At 41.2% G+C, this 20,663-nt stretch overlaps 1 protein-coding gene across 1 annotated transcript in view; it reads right to left on the bottom strand.

The window, feature by feature from the left end:
- The window catches only part of LOC114686723 (putative killer cell immunoglobulin-like receptor like protein KIR3DP1), a 30,863-nt gene extending 16,016 nt beyond the window's left edge, over positions 1 to 14,847 (bottom strand). Inside the window, exons 1-6 of the mRNA XM_037199666.1 lie at positions 14,797 to 14,847; positions 14,537 to 14,572; positions 12,623 to 12,907; positions 10,498 to 10,803; positions 8,393 to 8,437; positions 7,130 to 7,278 (exon numbers count right to left, since the gene is read on the bottom strand). Coding sequence (XP_037055561.1) covers positions 7,130 to 7,278; positions 8,393 to 8,437; positions 10,498 to 10,803; positions 12,623 to 12,907; positions 14,537 to 14,572; positions 14,797 to 14,830 — 855 coding nt within the window. The 5' untranslated portion in view covers positions 14,831 to 14,847. The remainder of the gene's footprint in view (positions 1 to 7,129; positions 7,279 to 8,392; positions 8,438 to 10,497; positions 10,804 to 12,622; positions 12,908 to 14,536; positions 14,573 to 14,796) is intronic.
- Between the last annotated feature and the right edge of the window lie 5,816 nt (positions 14,848 to 20,663).

Genomic DNA, 20,663 nt, shown 5'->3' with positions numbered 1-20,663 from the left:
AGTCACTGCCATAAGAAGCAAGATGTAAAAGTACCAGTAAGCCACAAGTCACATGGAAAAGTATATATTTATAGAAATAAAATATTTATCAACCAATCAGAGCAACACATATTCACAGCATCCAGAAAGACATTTCCCCATCACTTCCCCTTTTCTGTCTAAACAAAAGGAAGGTTTTAACTTTAACCTAGTAAAATTACATATAGCAAAACAGTTATCTAGCGGGGCGGTGGTGGCGCACACCTTTAATCCCAGCACTCAGGAGGCATAGCCAGGCAGATCTCTGTGAGCTCAAGGTCAGCCTGGGCTACCAAGTGAGTTCCAGGAAAGGCTCAAAGCTACACAGAGAAAACCTGTCTCGAAAAAACAACAACAACAACAAAAAACAGTTATCTAGCAAGAATTATAGTTACAATATCTAGTCTATTTGTATTTGGCAAAATTAAAGAAAATATTTTATCATCTATCCTATATTTTTAAGTCTAAAGTTTCATATCTAATTTATCTTTTATCATGACCAAGGAAAATTATAACTATCTAGTCTTCAACTTCATCAAAGACTCAGAAGGGTATAATATTACCTAAGTAAACAGGAAGTGCATTGTAAGCAACTTCCAAAATCCTAGAAATGACAGAGACAGCTGCCTGCCTGGACAGTCATCCAAAGTTCCTCTGTAATGTTGAGGCATCCTTCTTCAGCCCATAGGCCTAGTCTCTCAGTCATTGTTTTTTCTGTGTCCTGTAGAATGTCTGGCAGTTTCTTCTGTGAAGCAGGAACCTGAAGGACCATCTTGCCTTGCAAAGTTCAGTGGTCACCTTCCTATGGATCCTGTATGTCTAGTTTATACAACATCTCATCAAGCAGTCAACACAAGGGCACTTTTTGCCCAGTGGCTAACTTTTGCCACAGAGAAAGTAAACTCCATAATGTGTTTCTTCAATGCACATTATCTTCTCTGAAGTAGATTGGTGCTGCCAGGAGCAGACATGTCTCAATGTCCAGAAAGTCGAAGTTCTTAAAACATTTTAAATGTCATATTCTGTAGGTCTTTGAAGTGTTTGAAGATTTCCTACCTAACTGAATTATATCAAGAAAGGCATCATTCATCAAAGCCTCCATTTTGTGAAAATGCAAATTCATTAAACAGGAGAGGCCTTTCTGAGAATGTTGATGAAGTGCTTCCTGCTCATAAACAGGATGAGGCACAGGAAAGGATTTCCCAAGAGTCATCACACAAAGACCAATAGAACTGTGGCTCAAAGGGCCAGGTTTATCCTGAGTTGTCATCACAACTTGGCAATGCTGTTATTATCACAGAACTGGTTTTGCAGTCATAAAAATTCAAGACAAAAGGCTTAAGAGAATCTTGCACCATGTTTCTAGAAATCCACTGAGGGAGCTGGAGAGGTGCTTCAGTGGTTAAGGGCACTTGTTACTTTTCCAGATGACTTGAGTTTGACTCCCAGCATCTGTATCAGATGGCTTACGAACAGCTGTAACTCAGCTCCAGGGGATCTGATGCCTCTGGCATGTGCAGCCCCCCCACATATACATAATTAAAATTTTTAAATTTTATAAATCCACTGAGGCCATCCAATGGGCGATCCTTGAAGGCAAAACCTAAGTTGCAATGAAGACTTCAAAATGGTTATGTTAGGACTGTGTGACAGACACTAAGAAAAATGCATGTAGAAAGTGGAGCTGGCTGAAGAGTGTAGCTGAAAGGTTTCCTGTGTCTCACCTGGCCCACTTTCAGGACAAATGTCTCTCACCTACTGGTCCCACAGCCAACTGGACCCAAATAAACACACATGGGCTAATATTATTTTTAAACTATGGCCATGGCAGGCTTCTTGCTATCTAGTTCTTACATCTTAAGTTAACCCATTTCTATAAATATATACTTTTCCATGTGACTTGTGGCTTACCAGCACTTTTACATCTTGCTTCTCATGGCAGTGGCTGGCCGCATCTCCTCTGCCTTTCCTTCCTCTTCCTGTCTTATCTGTTTGGATTTTCCACCTGCCTCTAAGCTGTCTTGCCATAAGCCAAATGGCTTTATTTATCAATCAATAAGACAATGTATTTTCACAGCATATAGAAATATATTCCCCCATCAATAAAGACTTGTGTACAATAGGCAGCAAAACAGGAGGGGTGAAGCTAGCCCAGCGTTTTGGAGTCCAGCTTACTCAGAGCCCAGATGGGAGACATGGAGCTATCAAATTTGATTTTTCCATTCTTAATTTTGTCCTTGTTTTTTTAATCTGAAGTGGGAATTTTATTTGTATCGCTATATGCTAGAAATGCATGTATTTTATATTGTAGGAACTCACAGTTAAGAGATTTTCTTGTGCCTGCAAAGACACATAGACTTTGTACTTTTAAGTAGTGAGTGCTGTGTTTGTCCTAACAAAATTTAATTACAGCACTCAGGATAAGACAAGAGCAGCCATCATACAAAGGATCAGGGAGGAGAGAAAAAGAAAGAAAGAAAAAAAGAAATCAATGATTATGTCGGTAGGTAGGTAGACAGACAGACAGACAGACAGACAGGTAGATAGAGTAGTGTAAGACAAAATTGTCAGTAAACTTTGATATTAAGTAGGTAAAGCCTAAAAGTAAAGAAAAGAGAGAAGGAAAAAAGAGCACAATTTTATACATAAATATTTAAGGGAATATAGCTCAGTGATTGAGTGCTTGCCGGTCATCAATCCTGCAGAAAACAATGAAAAACAACATCTAAGCATGTATTATTTTCTGAACTACTCTAATTTAATCAATCTGATTCTATGAAAAGCCTATAATCAAAGAAGAGAGAAAAGGGGAAGAAGAGTACAATAAAGAGTGAGAGAAGCTCAGGAGGGCCCATCACTTACTAAGGAACTAATGGTGACTGTTAGCTGCTGGGGAAGGAAAATCATACTTCCTCGAGGACATGGCTGGCCACTCATTGGTTGCCTACACTCAAATGGATGGCCCCACACCCATATTCATACAGTCAACACTAACTAGACTTAGTAGGTTATGAAAAGAAGAAGATGACATGAATTTGAGGAAAGAATGTATTGTATGGGATTCAGTGAAGTTGGAGCAGATAAATGGGAGGTGGATAGAATTACTATATTATGGTGCACATGTATGAAATTCTCAATGAATGTGTGTATTTGTTTTATTGAGACAGGGTCTCTACCTGTAGTCCTAGCTGTTCTGGTATACTCACTATGAAGGCAACTCTGACCTCGAACTCACAGAGATCCACCTGCCTCCACCTCCAAAGTGCTGTGATTAAAGGTGTGTGTCACTATGTCAGGCTTCAAAGAATATTTTTATAGAAAGCAACTGAAAATAAAGAATAACAGCACTGAGTTTGTCCCTAAGCTGTATTTATGTTCCTAGTTTTTGTTTTGTTTTGTTTTGCTGTTCTTGTTTGTTTTGTGTCATTTTGTTTGTTTTAGATATTTGGGGGATTGGTGTCTTCTGATGGTAGATCTTTGTGGTTTCTCTCTGTGTTGGTTTTTATCTTCTTTGCTCTGTAAGTAGAGGGTATGGTGTGTGATCCACGCAATCTTTGCTATTGCTGTAGTTGGTCTTGCTGTCTCCAGGTACTGGATACACTGTCAATAATCTCTCTACTGCTAGGACTTCAATCTGGCATCCTGGTGTTTCTGAGATGCGGCAGCCTTTGTGCTTCTGTCTACTGTGGATTCATTTTTCACAGCTCACCGTTCCTCTGTGGGAGCTTGGAGTGTCCACGGGGAAATAACCACATCCTAGTCTATAGCAAAGATCAGATTTCTACATGGTGGTTTCTGTGGTTCCTAGTCCAAGATTCCCACCTCTCCCTGCATTCTGCCCAGTGATGTTCTAGTGTTAATTACTTTCTGTGTCTCTTGTGTTTAATTTCCTGTTCGCTTCCTCGTCTCTACTCAAATACATTTGTCCCTTGTGCCAGCATCCCCTGCTTCTGTGATCTAAATTTCTTAGTACTGAAAGTACAGCATGTGCCTTTTGAGGACACTCCTTTGTGTGTCTTGATTCTTGCTTTGGCTCTCATCTTATTCAGTCATATTCCCTCGCCATCTGCAGCTAAGTGTTCTCACCTTGAGTCTTTGAAACAGGCTTTCTTTGGCTCTGTTCTGAATTCTGAAGTGTTGTTTCCTTCCTTCTTTGCTCTGAAACTTGAGTGTTGTTATACTTTCCCTTACTTCAAAGCATGGCTGCTTTTCATCAACTCCTGGTTTCTCACTCAGAGATTCTAGCCATTCCTGTATGAGTGTCATACACTGTCTTCTCTCAAGGTCAGATTAGACTGAAAATTGCTCTAAATCAAGAAATTGTCCCCAATTCCACATCTGTAGAGAGGTCATCCCAGACCAGGATCCAAGATCAACTTCTGACTCCAAAATTCAAACACCTTCAACAGATTTTATTGCTCTAGAGCAGTGGTTCTCAACCCGTGGGTCATGACCTCTTTGTGGGTTGAACAACCCTTTCATGAGAGTCACATCTCAGATATCCTGCATATCAGATATTTACATTATGAAACATAACAGTAAAACTATAGCTATGCAGTAGCAACAAAATAATTTGATGGTTGGGGGTCACCAGTATGGAACTGTATTAAAAGTTCACAGAATTTGGAAGGTTGAGATCCACTACTCTAGAGTGGCACTTCAGACCCTGGCTTCCAGGGCATCTGTCCTCCCTAGGAGTTCACCACCAGTAGTAGGTCATAGAACTAGCGAGGCTGTGGAAGACAAACTCTAAAGAAAGGACCCAAGATGATGAGACAGAAAGACAAGGGTCTCCAAAGAATTAAGAAATATTAAAGTAATAAAAAATGTGGCTATTGATATTAGTGGTGGTTTGAATGAGAATGTCTCCCATAGGCTTGGGTATTTGAACACTTGGTCTCTAATTGAGGAGGTTAGGAAGGTGTGGTCTTGCTGGAGAAGCATGTCATCAGGAGTGAGATTTGAGATTATGTATCTTCAGCCTACTGCTAGTTCCCTCTCTCTGCTTTGTGTTGTAGTTAAAGATGTGATCCCTCAACTTCACACTCCTTCCACAATCCTGCCACTTGTGGCTGGGTCTCCCTGTTATGATAGACTCTTTTTTCATCTGCATATTTGTCTGTGGGAGAGTGTCAGATTCCCTGGAACTGGAATTACAGCCAGTTGTGAGCTGCCATGTGGATACTAGCAATTGAACCCAGGTCCTGTGGAAGAGCAGCCAGTGCTCTTAACTGCTGAGCCATCTCTCCAGTCCCCATGATAGACTCTTACACCTCTGGAGCCATAAGACAAAATAAACTCTTCCTTCTATAAGTTGCTTCTTGAAATTGTGCTTTATTATAAAAATGTAAAATAGTTATCAATATTTTATGTGACACTTGTCATGCGTCAAAGACCTCTATGTGTGTGTCTCTCTGTCTCTCCGTGTGTGTGTGTGTGTGTTGTGTGTGTGTGTGTGTGTGTGTGTGTGTGTGTGATCTGTGCTACAGGTCATATATATATATATATATATATATATATATGATTAAATATATAATCATACATATGATTAAATATATAATATGATTAGTATATATGGGAGTGTATTTTAATCTAGGAAATTTTAATTTAAAGTTTAGTTCCAGAGATCAAGATATAGGTAAGTGGGAAAATGTGTGCTTAAGGTGCAAAAGGTTCCAAGCACAATCCTCAGCAGTGAAATAAATAGACAAAGTTCAACTCTAAGTAGACAAAGCCATTTAGGATACTAATAGGTAGTAGTGAATATTGATTATGACATCCATGATATTGAGAATAACCTAGAAGACAAGCCACTAGGTATGTTTGTGAAGGAATTTGCAGAGTTTTAACCAAAATGCGAACTACCCTCTGTGTGAGCAGATCCGTCGTCCCATGGCCTGGAGTCATGCACTGGATAAAAGGAGAATGTGGGATGAGCTGCAGCATTCATGGTTCTCTTTTCTGACTTCACACGCAATGTGACCAGCTTCCTCTGGTCCCTGCTGCTGCTACACCTTTCCCACCAGGATGGATGGAACCTCAAACTGTCAGTCAGAATAAACCCTTCCTTCAGGAAGTCGCTTTTCCAGGTAGTTCGACACAGATAATGAGTAGCTGGCCACAGACTAACAGTTACTGGTTTATAGGTTAGATAATGCTGAGAGTATGAGTCCAGAGGAAAAGAGAAATTACATTTTATTCTAAGAGCAGAACTACATTTTGTAAAATGAGGAATGTTAACTCAACAATGCAAAACAAGCTTTTAATATTTTTGTAATCCTTTGAAATCTTAAAACTTGTACATTAAAATAATGAGTTTGAAAATGTTTAATAACAGAAAATATAGGACTTTAATAATTATTTCATTGCTCCAACTTTGTAGTTTTGTCTGCGGTAGCAAGTGCAGCTGTTAGAGAATGCAAAATTAAATATTCAGCTTATTCTAAGCACCTTAAGTGAAGCACAACAAAAAAGATCTATGGAACAGTATAAAAATATATGAGAATAAGTCAGGTGTGGTGGTATGTGCCTTTAATCCCTGCATACAGGAACAGAAGCAGGCTGATCTCTCTGACGTCCAGGGCAGCAGGACTGTAGAGAGAGTCTATCTCCAAAAGCGTAGGAGAAGAAATGTCAATGGTTAAAGTTAATAAGTGAGAGCAAAGAAGAAGAACGGGGTAATAATATAACAAAAGTTATGATGGGGAGAGGAAGAGGAGAAGAGGAATACAGGAAGAAAGAGGAGAACAATGAAGAGACGAGGAAGAGGAGATAGCAAAGGGGGTAAGAAAGAGGAGAAATATATTATCAACAACAGAAAAATTACAGTCAGATCACTAAAAATAATGAGGAGAAATGAATGACATTTAGGAACAAATGGAAATATCTCATGTGGTATCTGTATGTGGAGCCCAGCTTGCCAGTGTCCTCTCCTGATGCTTTCCCCAAGTAGCTCCCCAGTCTCTAGAGAGTGCTCTTGCATACTGAAGGGTTGTCCTACTTCAAAGACCCTTCTGATACTTCACCTGGCCCTAGGTGTATTCCACATCTGTATCACGTAATGGGCTGTAATCCAGGGCCCATTCTGTCCCATCATCTGTTCACTTCAGTAGGGTTCTGTAAAATTTTCCTTCTCTCCATCTTTAAGCTCTTCATGGCTCCACCAGGCCTTAGTCAGCATCAGCAACAGAGCAAGTAGGATCAGCCCTGCCACAACTATCCTGATGGAATTCCCCAAGGTGCAATTCTGAAAAACGGGACCTTTGGAAGAAACAGAAAACTTCACATGTAGGCCAGCAGCTCAGCAGCCGTACAGGAGCTGCAGAATGAAAGTGCTTCCCCGTCAACCTCGAGAGAATGCTTTCGGTCCATGTCTTCCATTATCCCTGCATCATCGCGAGCTCCTTAGGGACTCTGTCCTTTATTCCCCCGTCACCACTGCAATCTTCCACTGAACCTCCCTGCTACAGTAGTGAGTGCCCTTTAGTGTGCCTTTCCAGGAGACTGTTAGGAACTCACATTCCCCATGAACACCAGTCTCACCTGAGACTGAAAAATCCTGGATTGTGAGGCTATGATACTGCTGAATGAAGAACAGAAAGATTGCAATAAAGACTGACCCCAAATTTATCTACTTTGAGATGAGATTTTTCGCTGGAATTGCACCCTGCTTTCTTCTCTCTCTCTTTCCTTGGCTACATTAATCCACCCTTCTCTCGTGTATTTTGGGGACACGGGAAAGATTATAATGCACAGTTTCAAATAATTTCCCTTCTGAGTATTCAGGACTCCTCTCTCTGTCCATTCATAAAATGAAATTAAAGCAGAAAGCCTCTTGGAACTCCAGTGTTAAGACATGAATGAGAGTCAGGCTGGGGTAAACTGTGGAGGATGCTCAAGAGAAAATCTTAGAGTGGAGGCCAGATGAGGAAAGAAAGGAGTCACAGACCCAAGAATTAGCCAAATGGAAGGAATCTTGAAGTGCTGTTTGTCCTCGGGTCCGCTGAAGGACATGTGGGAATTCCGCCATTCGGTCCAATGACCAATTGGATGGAGGGGTTTGGGGCCTTATGAACGTGGTTTTCTCTGTTATATGTGACACCTTAAAAATGGTGGCGCAAGGGTCTCACGCTCTCTTGGGTGATCAGAGCAGGAGCAAGCTGCGGAGAAATGTGGCTTGCAGTTTCGGTTCATCACCCTTAGGTGGAATGGCAGGATGGTGGTGGCATCTCAGCTCTGTTCTGTGTCATGGGTATATTTTATTGATTTCATTCTTTAACAAATTTCACCTGGCCCACACATCAGTGTCCTGCTTTACAGACTTCATGTGCCCCTTCCCCAGCTCCCCTAGCAATTTAACATTCCTGGTACTTACCTAGTTTAAGATCAAAAGGACATGAAGAGCCAGGGTCATCGGGAGCTGAGAGGCAGAGAGGAAGGGAAGGTGAGCGCTGGAGTGTCCTACAGCAGTTTCCAGCCCATCTCTTTCTTCTGGGCTTTCTCTGAGAACTGAGTGTTTAATGCATTTATAAAGTCACATTTCTGAAAGGACACCCACTGACACTTCCCAACACTGTATGCTTGTGGTCTACTTTTCAAGTCTAATTCTACCGTTTTCATTCTCCTGAGTGATAATTTATTGTGAGAATCCTGGCACTGTGATAGGTTGGGCAATAAGATCATACACCAGATAAGACCAAATAAAAAATACATGACCCCCAAATATAGAATTTATTAGCATTGCTCTTGTTTTTACTACTTTATCTTACCTTCTTCATAAATCGGTAGGTAAACAGCATACTGGGGATTTTCTGCAGCACACTTACATGTCAATGAATTTCCCTACAGAAGTATGAGATACCATTTTTGGAACTAGTTAAGATACTATCTACTGTCACCATCATTATCCAGCATTATATTTAAGCATAAAAGCTATTTATGTATTTTAAATGTCATTGCTGTATTTTAAAACTATTAATTTTGTAATGCTGTGTGTCACACCAGCACTGTTGACAACACACGTCAGGCAGATGTTCGACAAATGAGCTATCTCCAAGTTCACTGGGTGTTACTGTTTGTGTAATATTTCATAATGAGGGTGTGTGTCATTTCTTCTCATGGGCTGTGCTGATCTCTGTGTTTCTCCAATGTTATACTTTGTGTGGCCAAAATCCTTTTTATTGTATGTTTATTTAGCAACTAAAAATACCTTTCTCTGCTTTCTATATTCTCTAGCCTTCCTTTAGAACCATTCACCATCATGTCTTCCTTTTTCTTTGGCTCTGGGATCTGCTTTTCAGAATCATTTAGTCTCTCACTCTCATTGTCAGCCATTCCCTCTGATCACACTTCACTTTCTCTCTCAGTTTTCATTCTATGTTCATAGTCTCTCTCTCTCTCTCTCTCTCTCTCTCTCTCTCTCTCTCTCTCTCTCTCTTCACACACACACACACACACACACACACACCTGACTTATCTGTGATGTGTGGGGGTGGGGTGGGGGTGCACTTTAGAGATGCAGAGAACTCAGTCACACAGGGATTGGTGTCCTTTTCTTCACCCAGGAATGTGATTTTCTGGCACTATGGCTCAACACCATGAAAGAAAGCAGTGTCAAACTAAACACAGCATTTGTTCCTGGAAACTACACCAAGGTCTTGGGACCCATGTTGAACCAGCTCCCCTGTAATGAAATTCAAGTGTAGGGCATGTCTAGCATTTTCTGGAAGAGAATATGATGAACTAAAATGGTAATCCAACTTTGAACTGTACAGGCTTATTAACAAGGTCAGGATTGAATAACCATCTGTTTGATCCATGAGTGTCTATAATTATGTCATTTTTTTTGCCTTAAGCTCTTTCTGTTGCTGTGATGAAACAGCATGACCAAAAAGCAAGTTGAGGAGAAAGGGTTTATTTGGTTTACACTTCTGTATTGCTGTTCATCATCAAAGGAAGTCATGACAGAAACTCAAACAGGGCAGGAACCTGAAGGCAGGAGCTGATGCAGAGGCCATGGAAGGGTGCTGCTTACTGGTTTGATTCCCCTGTCTTGCTCAGCCTGCTTTCTTATAGAATCCAGCACCACCAGCCTAGGGATGGAACTACTCATAATAGGCTGAGACCTTCCCCATCAATCACTAATTTCGAAAATGCCTTATAGCTAGGTCTTATGGAGTTGTCTTCTCCACTGAGGTTTCCTTCTATTAAATAACTCCAGTTTGTATGTCAAGTTGACATAAGACTAGCCAGCACAAGCTCCTTTCATGATTCCTCTGAACTGTCTGTATCTATGCTTTGTATAAGGACCAATGGTGTGTCCTTATATCTCCTTTTCCACTTTTGTCACTAAGTCTACCCCAAAGACTAATTCTCTCCATAGTACCTAAAAGGTATCAATTTTCTGACCTTCTGGGTCCTTCAAAACTTACAATGATCTGCTTACTGGAGAGGGTGAGGAACAAGACAAGACCCTCTCACCTTTGATTGTGATGTCCAGGGAGTCACTGGGGTCTGACCATTCATAGGGTTGGTGACTGACAGAACCATAGCATCTGTAGGTCCCAGTGTGTGCAGTAGTCACAGGAGCTATGGAGATGTTGGCCTGGTAGCCTCCATCATAAGGCTCCCCAACAAGGTACAGAGGGTCCACGCTTCGTCCCTTTCGGTGCATAACCAGAATGAAGGTCTCAAACACAATCTCCGAGAAGCATTTCAAGGTCACTACCCCTCCTGACTTCACCAGGGGATCTGGTAGGGCCAAGAGTGAGGGCTTTCTGTAGATTCCTAAGAACAAAGAGGCAGTGAATTTGGGAGTCATCCCACCTCAGTAAACTCTTAGACCTTAAATAAGTGAGATTCTTTCTCCTTGAATCATTCCTCCCTCTCAGTATCTTTTATCATTTTGTGTCTACATTCTCCTCCACATACATTCCTGCTCTTCATGTATTTTCTTAGTTCTTTGTTTCTATTAGTACCTGACTGTTTTCACCTAGCATGTCCTAGGAACGTGTCTATTGCATCCATCTCCATTAGACCGCTTTCCTACTTTGTATCATGAATGAAGAGAAGTAATCTGGAAGGCTGCAACTTAGACTGTTTTGGGTTTCTTTTAGCTTGTTTCATGCTCTTTTTGAAAAAGCGTAATCAATATCAGGGTGTGAGGATTAGTAAAAAAAAAAAAAAAAAAAATGAGAGGAGGTTCCCAAATGTTCTCTCTATCCAGTTCTAAAAAGGGTTCCCTGACATGTCTGGACCCTCTCTGAGTTCCAGTATCACAAAGAGTCTCTAGTCTGGATATGGGAGCATTGGACAGTCTCAACCTGTGGTAGTTTCAGCATCCTCATCTTCCTGATATCAGTACATTCCTACCCTTCCTCTTTGGCTTTGTCAATGTGTCCTTGACTTGTGTATCTGTATTAGATCCCAGTTGCTGCTGTGACAAATGATCACAAGTAGGCAGATTAAATTGAATACAGGTGTACTACCCTTTGGTTCTGGGTGTCAGAAGTCTGAAATAGACGCTACTGGCTTAAGTTGGGTGTCTTTAGGGCCGTCTTCCTTCATGAAAGTCTAGAGAATTCAGTTCTTTTCTCCTCCAAGTTTCTAGAAGTTTGTAATTCATTTTCTCCATCTTCATAGCTGGCTTTACATAATCTCTCTTACAGTTCACTGCACTGACCTTCAAACACCACCCGCTAACTTCTCTTCCTCTGATTGAGGCTGTTTGGGTTATAAGGTATTGTCTGTACTCTCAGGGCTAACTGGGAAGACCCAGACTTCTACATTTTACCTCAATTTCCCTTCTATATGTATCAGTCCATTTTATCTTAATCTAAAACATATTTGATGTTGGATACCTCACTCATGAAAACTGTTTGATTAGGGTTTGAAAGTTTTAGAGGCTAGGGGTCAAAGAGAGGCAACTCATCTGCTTATCCTCTGATAAAGTATAATATGCCACAGATGGCAGAGGAGCAGAGAGGGAGGCAGCAAGTCACAAAGGGAGCAGGCACTTTGCATGATCTTGACCAGGGTTGGGACTATAGAGATGGCTGAGAAGCAATGGTTGCTCTTCAATAGGAAATGAGCTCATTTCCCAGAACCTACATGGCAACTCATAACTGCCTGTAATTCTAGTTACAAGAGATTCAATGCCCTTTTCTGGCCTCTGAGGAGACCAGAAACAAACATCTGTGCATATACATAAAATAAAAAGGGAAAAAACAAGGTCCCGTGAGAGCCTTATTAACTTCTGAGGGCATCTGATACTAGTGCCACCTCTTAAACATAACTATGCACCAACACCTCCTCACGAGGGGACATGCTGTCAGCACATAGAACTTTATAACACAAACCATAGCCACACTTTTGAGCTATAGGATGTAAATATTCAGTTTCCAGGTATTAGTGGGAGGGTGACAACTGATGAGTATTGTCCTGTGCCCCTCAGTTCTGAGTCCCCTTATTTAATTACCCATAACCGGAAGCTCTTGGAGGTGTCTACCCCCTCTTCTGATAGAACTCCCACTGACAGTTTCTGTAGAAACATTGGGATGAGAAATATTGGCAAGGGACCACCCCTCTGGACAAGGAGCCCTCTTACCTGTGACCACAATCTCCAGGCTGTCACTCAGTGCTGATGATCCATGAGGAGATTCAGAGTAAAATCCCTGGCATCTGTAGATCCCTGCATGTGCTGTGGTCACGGGGCCTATCACAAAGCTCTGCTGGGAGCTGAAGTTCTGCATCTGGAGGATGCGACCCCTCTGTTCCTTGAACAGTCTGAACATTTCAAACCCAAGCTCAGACTGACAGTACAGAGTCACATGCTCTCTGATGGGAACGATAGGGCTTGGCCAGGCAGACAGGAAGGGCTTTTTAGATTCCACTGTTGGGGAAGAGGAGACCAGATTTAGAGAAGAAAACAGAGACGTCCCTCCCCAATGTGTTCAGTAACCCTTCTCCTTTCCATGTTCCCAAGGTTCTTCCTGGCCAATTGTGCCCAGCACTATGCATTAGGACTGCCCACCACACAAGCATGCTTTCCTCTAACAAAAGGTGGTCTGAGAATTTTGAGCAAGTACTTCATAAAGAACTCAATACTTTCAACAAAATAGTATCATCTATATATAAAAATAAGATGCAGAACAAGGCCTAGTTGAGAACCCAATATTATCATACTGCTAAATGGACATAGTATTAGAATGACTACTACTGACTTATTTGTATACTCAGTAGATCACAGAATCTCTCACCTCTCTTCAGGTAAGCCTCTCTTTGTAGTAGATGGCAATCAACACAAGCACCACCCGCCAAAAAACAAACAAACAAACAAACAAACAAATGAAAAACTGGTCGACAAGTAAAGAACTAAGGACTTCAGCGTTCTCAGCCCCAAACTAGAAATTTATATGTCACCCCAAGACTCAGGGACCTTTGTAAAATAGGGGACAGAAGGATTGTAAGAGCCAGAGATGGTGGCTAACTTCAAGAAAAGAGAGTTTTACAAGCACGGGAAGGTAGATGAACATATGAACTCAAAGGGATTGGGACAGCATACATAAAACCTGGGCAAATTTCAGCCACACAGAATCCTGGGACAAACAGGGGAAGGCAGGCATGAAATGCTACCACTAGCTGAGGAGATATTAGCATTTGATGGCTGCTGGAAGAGGAAGAGTCAGTTTTCTTTTAATGATATAATGCTTGGCAGTCTGACCAACCCCAAGACTAGCACACATTGGTATTGTTGGAGAAAGAAAAAAGGAACTAATCTCAGAGTTGGGTGGTAAATGATTGGAGGGTTAAGTGGATGTTAAGAGGAGTAAATATTTTCAAAATACATGATGTGAAATTTTCAAAGAAGTAATAAATTTTTTTGAGACAGGGTCTCTCTAGACAGCCCTAGATGTTCTGAAACTCACTATGTAGACAGAGATAACCTCAAACTCACAGAGATCTTCCTGTCTCTGCCCCTCAAGTCCTGAGAATAAAAACATGTACCACCACCACACCTGGCTTATAAAAATTATTTTTTTAAAAAAAGTCAGAACAGACATCGGATTCTATATGAATAAAATGATATTGGTAAATATGAGAAAAGCAACAGTCTACATCACACATTCATGGGGCATAATGCCAGACTCTTCCACCTCTTCTGGCACAATAGCAGCTGTGCTCTGTGTGCACCACCATCATGGAGCTGCTGGGAGGCCTGTGATCCCTTCTGGTCCTGAGGAGGGGCTGCTGTTCCCAGCTGTGCTTCCTTACTTACTCTGCCTACTCCCATAAGACACCTTGCTTTCTTCCATGCCCCTCTATTTCCCTGTACAGCTTAACTTAGTGAGTGGCAAAATTGTTGGGTGTGTGTGAGCTATCACAGGCAAGGTCTTCAGGGACCCCACTTTCCAGTTAACAGAGATTCACGCACAGGATTTCCCACATTCAACCCATGAGCTGTGTGCCTCTTACCCTCCTGTTACAGGAACATTCTATTTGGTTTGGCAAACAGACTCACCAACTTGTGCCCAGATCCCTTGAGCCCAGACGAACCCTGCAAAGAAAGATTCATGATAGTTGATCCATGTCCTCACAATGCCTGATTTCCATTCCTCTTACCTCTTACAGGTCTGCAAGCCTCTGAAGTCAAACCTGTTGTGTAAAGATCAACCAACTCTCCAATGCCCATCCACTTGGGCATTCTTCTCTATACATACCGAGTCTCCTGGACTACTATTTCCACCCTGGTGTTCCATCCCATTCATTCCCAGGACTCACCAGAACACACCACACTGAGAAGCGTGAGCGCCATAGTACTGCTTGAGCTGACTGGCGGCAGTGCACCAGCAAAAGCACACAGGATGTTGTGGGCTGAACAGCTTATCTGATTTATCTGTTGGCCACAGCATTAAGGTTCTCATGCCAATGGGCTTCTATTGCCCTGTAGGCGACTGAGAAAGGAAGATGGTTTGCATTACAGCTCTTCCTGGCAGAGTTTACCGTGGCAGTAACTGGAACACATTTTAGACCTAAATGCATGTTCTGAAGGATTCAATAAAATAATTGCATTAAAATATATAAAATGTATATATTTTGTTGTTTTCACCTAATGTTCAACTCTCCTTCATAGTCTTTTAAATATCAGATAAATATTATTATTATTACTATTTTACAACAATATCAATGATTTTCCATGCTGATATCTCTAATATTTGGTTCAAATTATAAGCATCTGATTCCCAGGATGACAATGTATGTATTTATGATCATAAAATTCACCTGTAAAGAAAATAACCAAAAATGCTATCTTGAAATCCATAGCATGATTTGAAATTTGTTTTATGAGTAACTAAAAAACATCTAAACTCTGCCATGGGTGGCAATGCATTACTTTAATCTCAGAACTCTGGAGGCAGGGACAGGTGAGTTTGAGTTTGAGGCCAGCTTGGTCTACAGAGTGAGTTCCAGGACAGCCAATGCTGCATAGTGTGACCTTGGCTCAAAAAAAATACAAGTTCATTATTCTGGTTTTTTCTGCTGTATCTGAGAATTGGATACACTCATGTAATGTATCCATCCCCTCATCCAATTCTTCCTCTGTTCTCACTGCCAAAAGGACTATATATGTCTTAGAGAAAAATAATCAACAGTTTAATTCGTTATTCTTCCTTTTTCTTCCTCTCCTTCTCTTCCCATATCAGTCGCTACTCTCCCCCTTCTCTCTATTTCTCTATTTAAATTATACACAAATATTCAGCTATCACTTAATATAGTGCTATGGAAAATAAATGTTTCACCCCTCAGTTGCAAATGTCCCTAGTCACAGTTGTTTCACTTTCTCCACTTGTGTGGCTCCTTCTATTGACTTTTCCTTCCCCTGTCTTTCTCCATTGTCCTATGATTAATCAACTCTCTTTTTTCCTCCTCGAGGTTCTTGAAGTCACTTTTTAAAACATGTTATTTATTTACATAATCATTTGTTTATGTGCATGAGTGTGTTGCCTGTGTATCTGCATATGCACCACATATGTCCAGTGTAAAGGGAGGCCAGACAATAGTGTTGGATCTTCCAGAACTGGAGTTACAGATGGTGGTGATCTACAAAATCGGTCCTAGGAACTGAACCCAGGTTTAGTCTTCAAGACAGCAAATGCTCTTAACTGTAGAGAGAGCTTTCCAGTCTCATAACCTTAACTCTGCCTTTGTCTCCTTTCACTCATACCCACAGTTAAGTGTAGTGGCTTAAATGAGAATGGGCCCGTAGGCTCTGTGTCTGAGTCTTGATGCCCAGTTGGTGGAACTGTTTGGGAAGGATTATAAGGTGTGGCCTCGTTGGAGGAGGTGTATCACTGAGGTGAGCTTTGAGTTTTTGAAAGACTCTTCTTATTTCCAGTGCTCTGCCATGGCTGTGGATCACGATGTGAGCTCTCAGCTGTTCTTTTGCTCTGCCATCATAAACTATAATCCTGAGAAACCATAAACCAAATTCAATGTTTACTTTTGTAAGGAAGGAGAGAGACAGCGTTTATGGCTTCCAAAAATTTTAATAATTCACCACATAAGCAGGTCACTGATTGATCAGGGCTGCAGGACAAGGACTTAGGAGCAGGGGCAGAAGTGGGGTTCCTAGGCATAAAATTTTCTAACATTTGTTTCCAAGCTACAGTCATGACTTTTACCAATCAGGATTTAGAGATTAGGGGCTTCCTTGAATGTTCCATCATTGCTAACTGATATACAACGCAAGACTTTCAGTGCAACCAATCAGATTCATTTGTTCCTTCTGTGGTTTAGGAACAGCTGTAATGGTTCTAAAGAACTAAAGATGCATAATAACTATTTCTTTGGTTTAGGCATGAGGTTGGTCAGCCACTGGAAAGTTCTCCACTAGGGTTTGGGAACCTGAACTGTATTTCACCCTGCAGGTAAAATGGAGTTTGAAGTCAAAATGGCAGTACTCAGGCCAAGGTGGTTTTGCCTGCTTCCTTCACATTGTGTTTATCACATAGAAAAGTAACTAAGACAGAAACAAATGTCTTATGGTTCCACAGTATTATCAGAGTTGATTTTTTTAATTATTGACATTGAAAGAGCTTGTTATTACTTGTTTGTAAATTGGCTATTACTGTATTTTCATAATTGACCTACTCTTTCTTCTTTTATTTTCATTTTAAGAAATAGATTTGGCCAGGTGGTGGTGGTGCAAGCCTTTAATCCCAGCACTAGGGAGGCAGGGGTGAGCAGATCTTTGTGAGTTCGAGGCCAGCCTGGTCTACAGAGTGAGTTCCAGGAAAGGCGCAAAGCTACACAGAGAAACCCTGTCTCGAAAAACCAAAGAAAAAAAAAGAAATAGATTTTTCCTGCAGAAGAGAGGGAGGAAGGGTTGTAGGAGCCAGAGGGGTGAAGAACACTACAAGAAAACCCACAGAATCAACTAACCTGGGCTCATAGGGGCTCACAGAGACTGAACCAACAGCCAAGGAGCATGCATGGATCTGACCTAGGTCCTCTGCATATATGCTATGGTTGTGTAGTTTGGTCTTCTTGCAGGACTCCTAACAGTAGGAGAGGAGGGGGGAGAGCTGTCTCTGACTCTTTTATCAGTTTTGGAGACCTTTTGCCTCACAGCCTTAATATGAGGGGAGGTGCCCAATCTTATTGCAACTTGATATGCCATGTTTGGCTAATATCCCTGGGAGGTCTACCCTCTTCTGAAGGGAAACAGAGAAGGGTGGATGGGGGAAATGGGAGATGGGGAAGGGCTGGAAAGGGGCTAGAAGGGGAGGAGGGAGGGGAAACTGGGGCCAAGATGTAATATATAAAAGAAGAATAAATAAACAAGAAAAAGAAATTGATTCTTTTCACATATAATATATACAGATTACAATTTCCTCTGCCTCTATTCCTCCCAGTCCCTCCCTAAGCTCCCCTCCCATCTGGATCCACCCCAATTCTATATCTCATTAGAAAACAAACAGGAATGGCCACACAGCCACCAGAATCATTCCCACCTAAGTGGCCATTCCTTCCACCCAGAGCCAGGATGCCATCCAGGCCCAAGCTGCTGCTAAGGACCACGTCTGGGTCCATGGCCCAGCAGCTGCTGGGATCTGTGTTGATATCTGTGAATTGTGTCATCTCAGGAGGCTTTAGGAACCATGCAAGATGAAATCAGAGCGTCATGCTGAGCTGGCCCTGCTCTTTGCTGCCCTGAGAAAGCTGGCCTTGACTCTCGCTGCACACTAGAGCAAGAGAACCGGCCCCTGAACTAGGAAGAGATGGTCCCCACCCCTCACCACACTCGAGGCGAACCTACCCTGAGGGCATGGACATAGGGGAGTTGACTCTGCCCCTTCACCCGAGGTGAGTGGCCCCAGTGGCTTGGACTGAGCAGCTTGGCTACTACCCAGGCTCACAGCCTGGCCTTGGGTTGACCCACCCTAGCTAGCATCTACCCCATCTAGGACCTGCTGGAGCTCTGTGGAACAATACCCACTGGAGCTCCAAGACTTGGGGCAATCACAGAATACTCCAGAAGAGTTCTGGTGAGGATCCAGTGATGATGGTGTACCAAAAACCAGAGGCCTTGAACCTTTAAACAATGAACATTTGCCAGTAAAGCTGTTGGGAAAAGAGGTTATACTATATCTCACATGGCTCCTAATGCCACCAGGGTGAATGAAGAGGTGTAGAGGCAGGAAAAAAAAGCAAAAAGATGTTTCTGTTGTTGTGGGTTTTGTTTTGTTTTGGGTTTGGGGTTTGTTTTGTTTTTGCTTTTGTTTGCTTGTTTGCTTACTTTGTTTTGTTTTATTTTGCGGGGTTCAGCAAGGATGAGGAGAGGATATTGGGGGACCAGGAGGTGAGCGGGAATGGGGTGCATGATGTGACACTACCAAAGAGTCAATAAAGAAGTTAAATTAAAAAAATATATAAAAAGAAAACAAACAGGCCTCTAAGGGATTAATATAATATAAATAATATAAAATATTTTTAAAACTAACACATTGGACTAGATCAAAACAAACAGAAGGAAAAGATCCCAAGAAATGACACAAGAAACAGATACCTAGAAACCCACTCATTCACATACCCAGGAATCTCATCAAAACACTAAATTAGAAGCCGTAATATATATACAAAGTACCTGGACAGGCTCTGTGCATGCTGCGTCAGTCTTTGTGACACGGTCAATAAGACAAAAAGACAGCCTACAGAATGGGAAAAGGTCTTCACCAACCCCACATCTGACAGAGGACTGATATCCAGAATATATAAGGAACTCAAGAAATTAGACATCAAAACGACCAACAGACCAATTAAGAAATGGGCTATAGAACTAAACAGAGAATTCTCAATACAAGAAACTCAAATGACTGAAAGACATTTAAGGAATTGCTCAACATCCCTAATCATCAGAGAAATGCAAATCAAAACAACTCTGAGATACCACCTTACGCCTGTCAGAATGGCTAAGATCAAAAACACTGAAGACACCTTATGCTGGAGAGGATGTGGAACTGGGGGAACTCTCCTCCACTGCTGGTGGGAATGCAAGCTTTTATGCCAATATCATGTGGTTTTGTTACTGTAGCTCAGCAGTACAGCTTAAAATCAGGGATGGTGATACCTCTATCAGGTCTTTTGCTATTCAGGATTGTTTTAGATATGGTGGAGTTTTGTTTTGTTTTCCATATGAGGTTGAGAACTGTCCTTTCAAGGTTTGCAAAAAAACTGTGTTGGAATTGTGATGGGGATTGCATTGAATCTATAGATTGATTTGTTTCTGAAGTCCATTTGTCATTTATATATAGGAGAGCTACTAATTTCTGAGAGTTTATTTTGTATCCAGCTATTTTGCTGAAAGTGTTTATCAATTGTAGGAGCCCTGCTGGAAATCTCAAGGTCATTTATGTGTACTATCATATCATCTACAAATAAAGATACTTTACATCTTCCTTTCCAACTGTATACCCTTGATAACCTTTGGTTGTCTTATTGCTATAGAATTCAAGTTCTTTATTGAATAGGTATGGAGAGAGTAGACAACTTTCAGATGTTAGTGGAATAGCTTTGAGTTTCTCTCCATTTAAGTTGATGTTGGCTATAAGTTTGTTGTAAACTTGTTGAGGTATGCCCCTTGTATGCCTAATTTCTCCAGGACTTTTATCATGAAAGGTTGTTGGATTTTGTTAAAGCCTTTTCTGCAACTAATATAATTATTATGTGGTTGATATCTTTCATTTTGTTTATATGGTGGATTATAATTATTGATTTAGGTATGTTAAATCATTCCTAAATCTCTGGGATGAAACCTATTTGACATAGTGGATGATATTTTGATGTGTTCTTGGATTCAGTTTGGAAGTATTTTGTTGATTATTTTCTAATCAATGTTCATAAGGGAAATTGTTCTGTAATTCTCTTTATTTGCTGAGTCTTTAGGTAGTTTGGATATTAAGGTAGCTATGGTTTCATAAAATAAATTAGGCAACCTTCCTTCTGTTTCTATATTGTGGAATAATTTGAGGAGTATTCACAATAACTCTTCTTTGAAATTATGGTAGAATTCTGTACTTAAATTATCTGTCTCTGGGCTTTTGTGGCAGGACTTGTAATGACTGCTTTTATTTGACTAGTAGTCATAT

Source organism: Peromyscus leucopus, chromosome 1, assembly GCF_004664715.2.
Source record: "Peromyscus leucopus breed LL Stock chromosome 1, UCI_PerLeu_2.1, whole genome shotgun sequence".
Taxonomy (NCBI): Eukaryota; Metazoa; Chordata; class Mammalia; order Rodentia; family Cricetidae; genus Peromyscus; species Peromyscus leucopus.
This window is presented reverse-complemented; position numbering and strand designations above follow the sequence as displayed.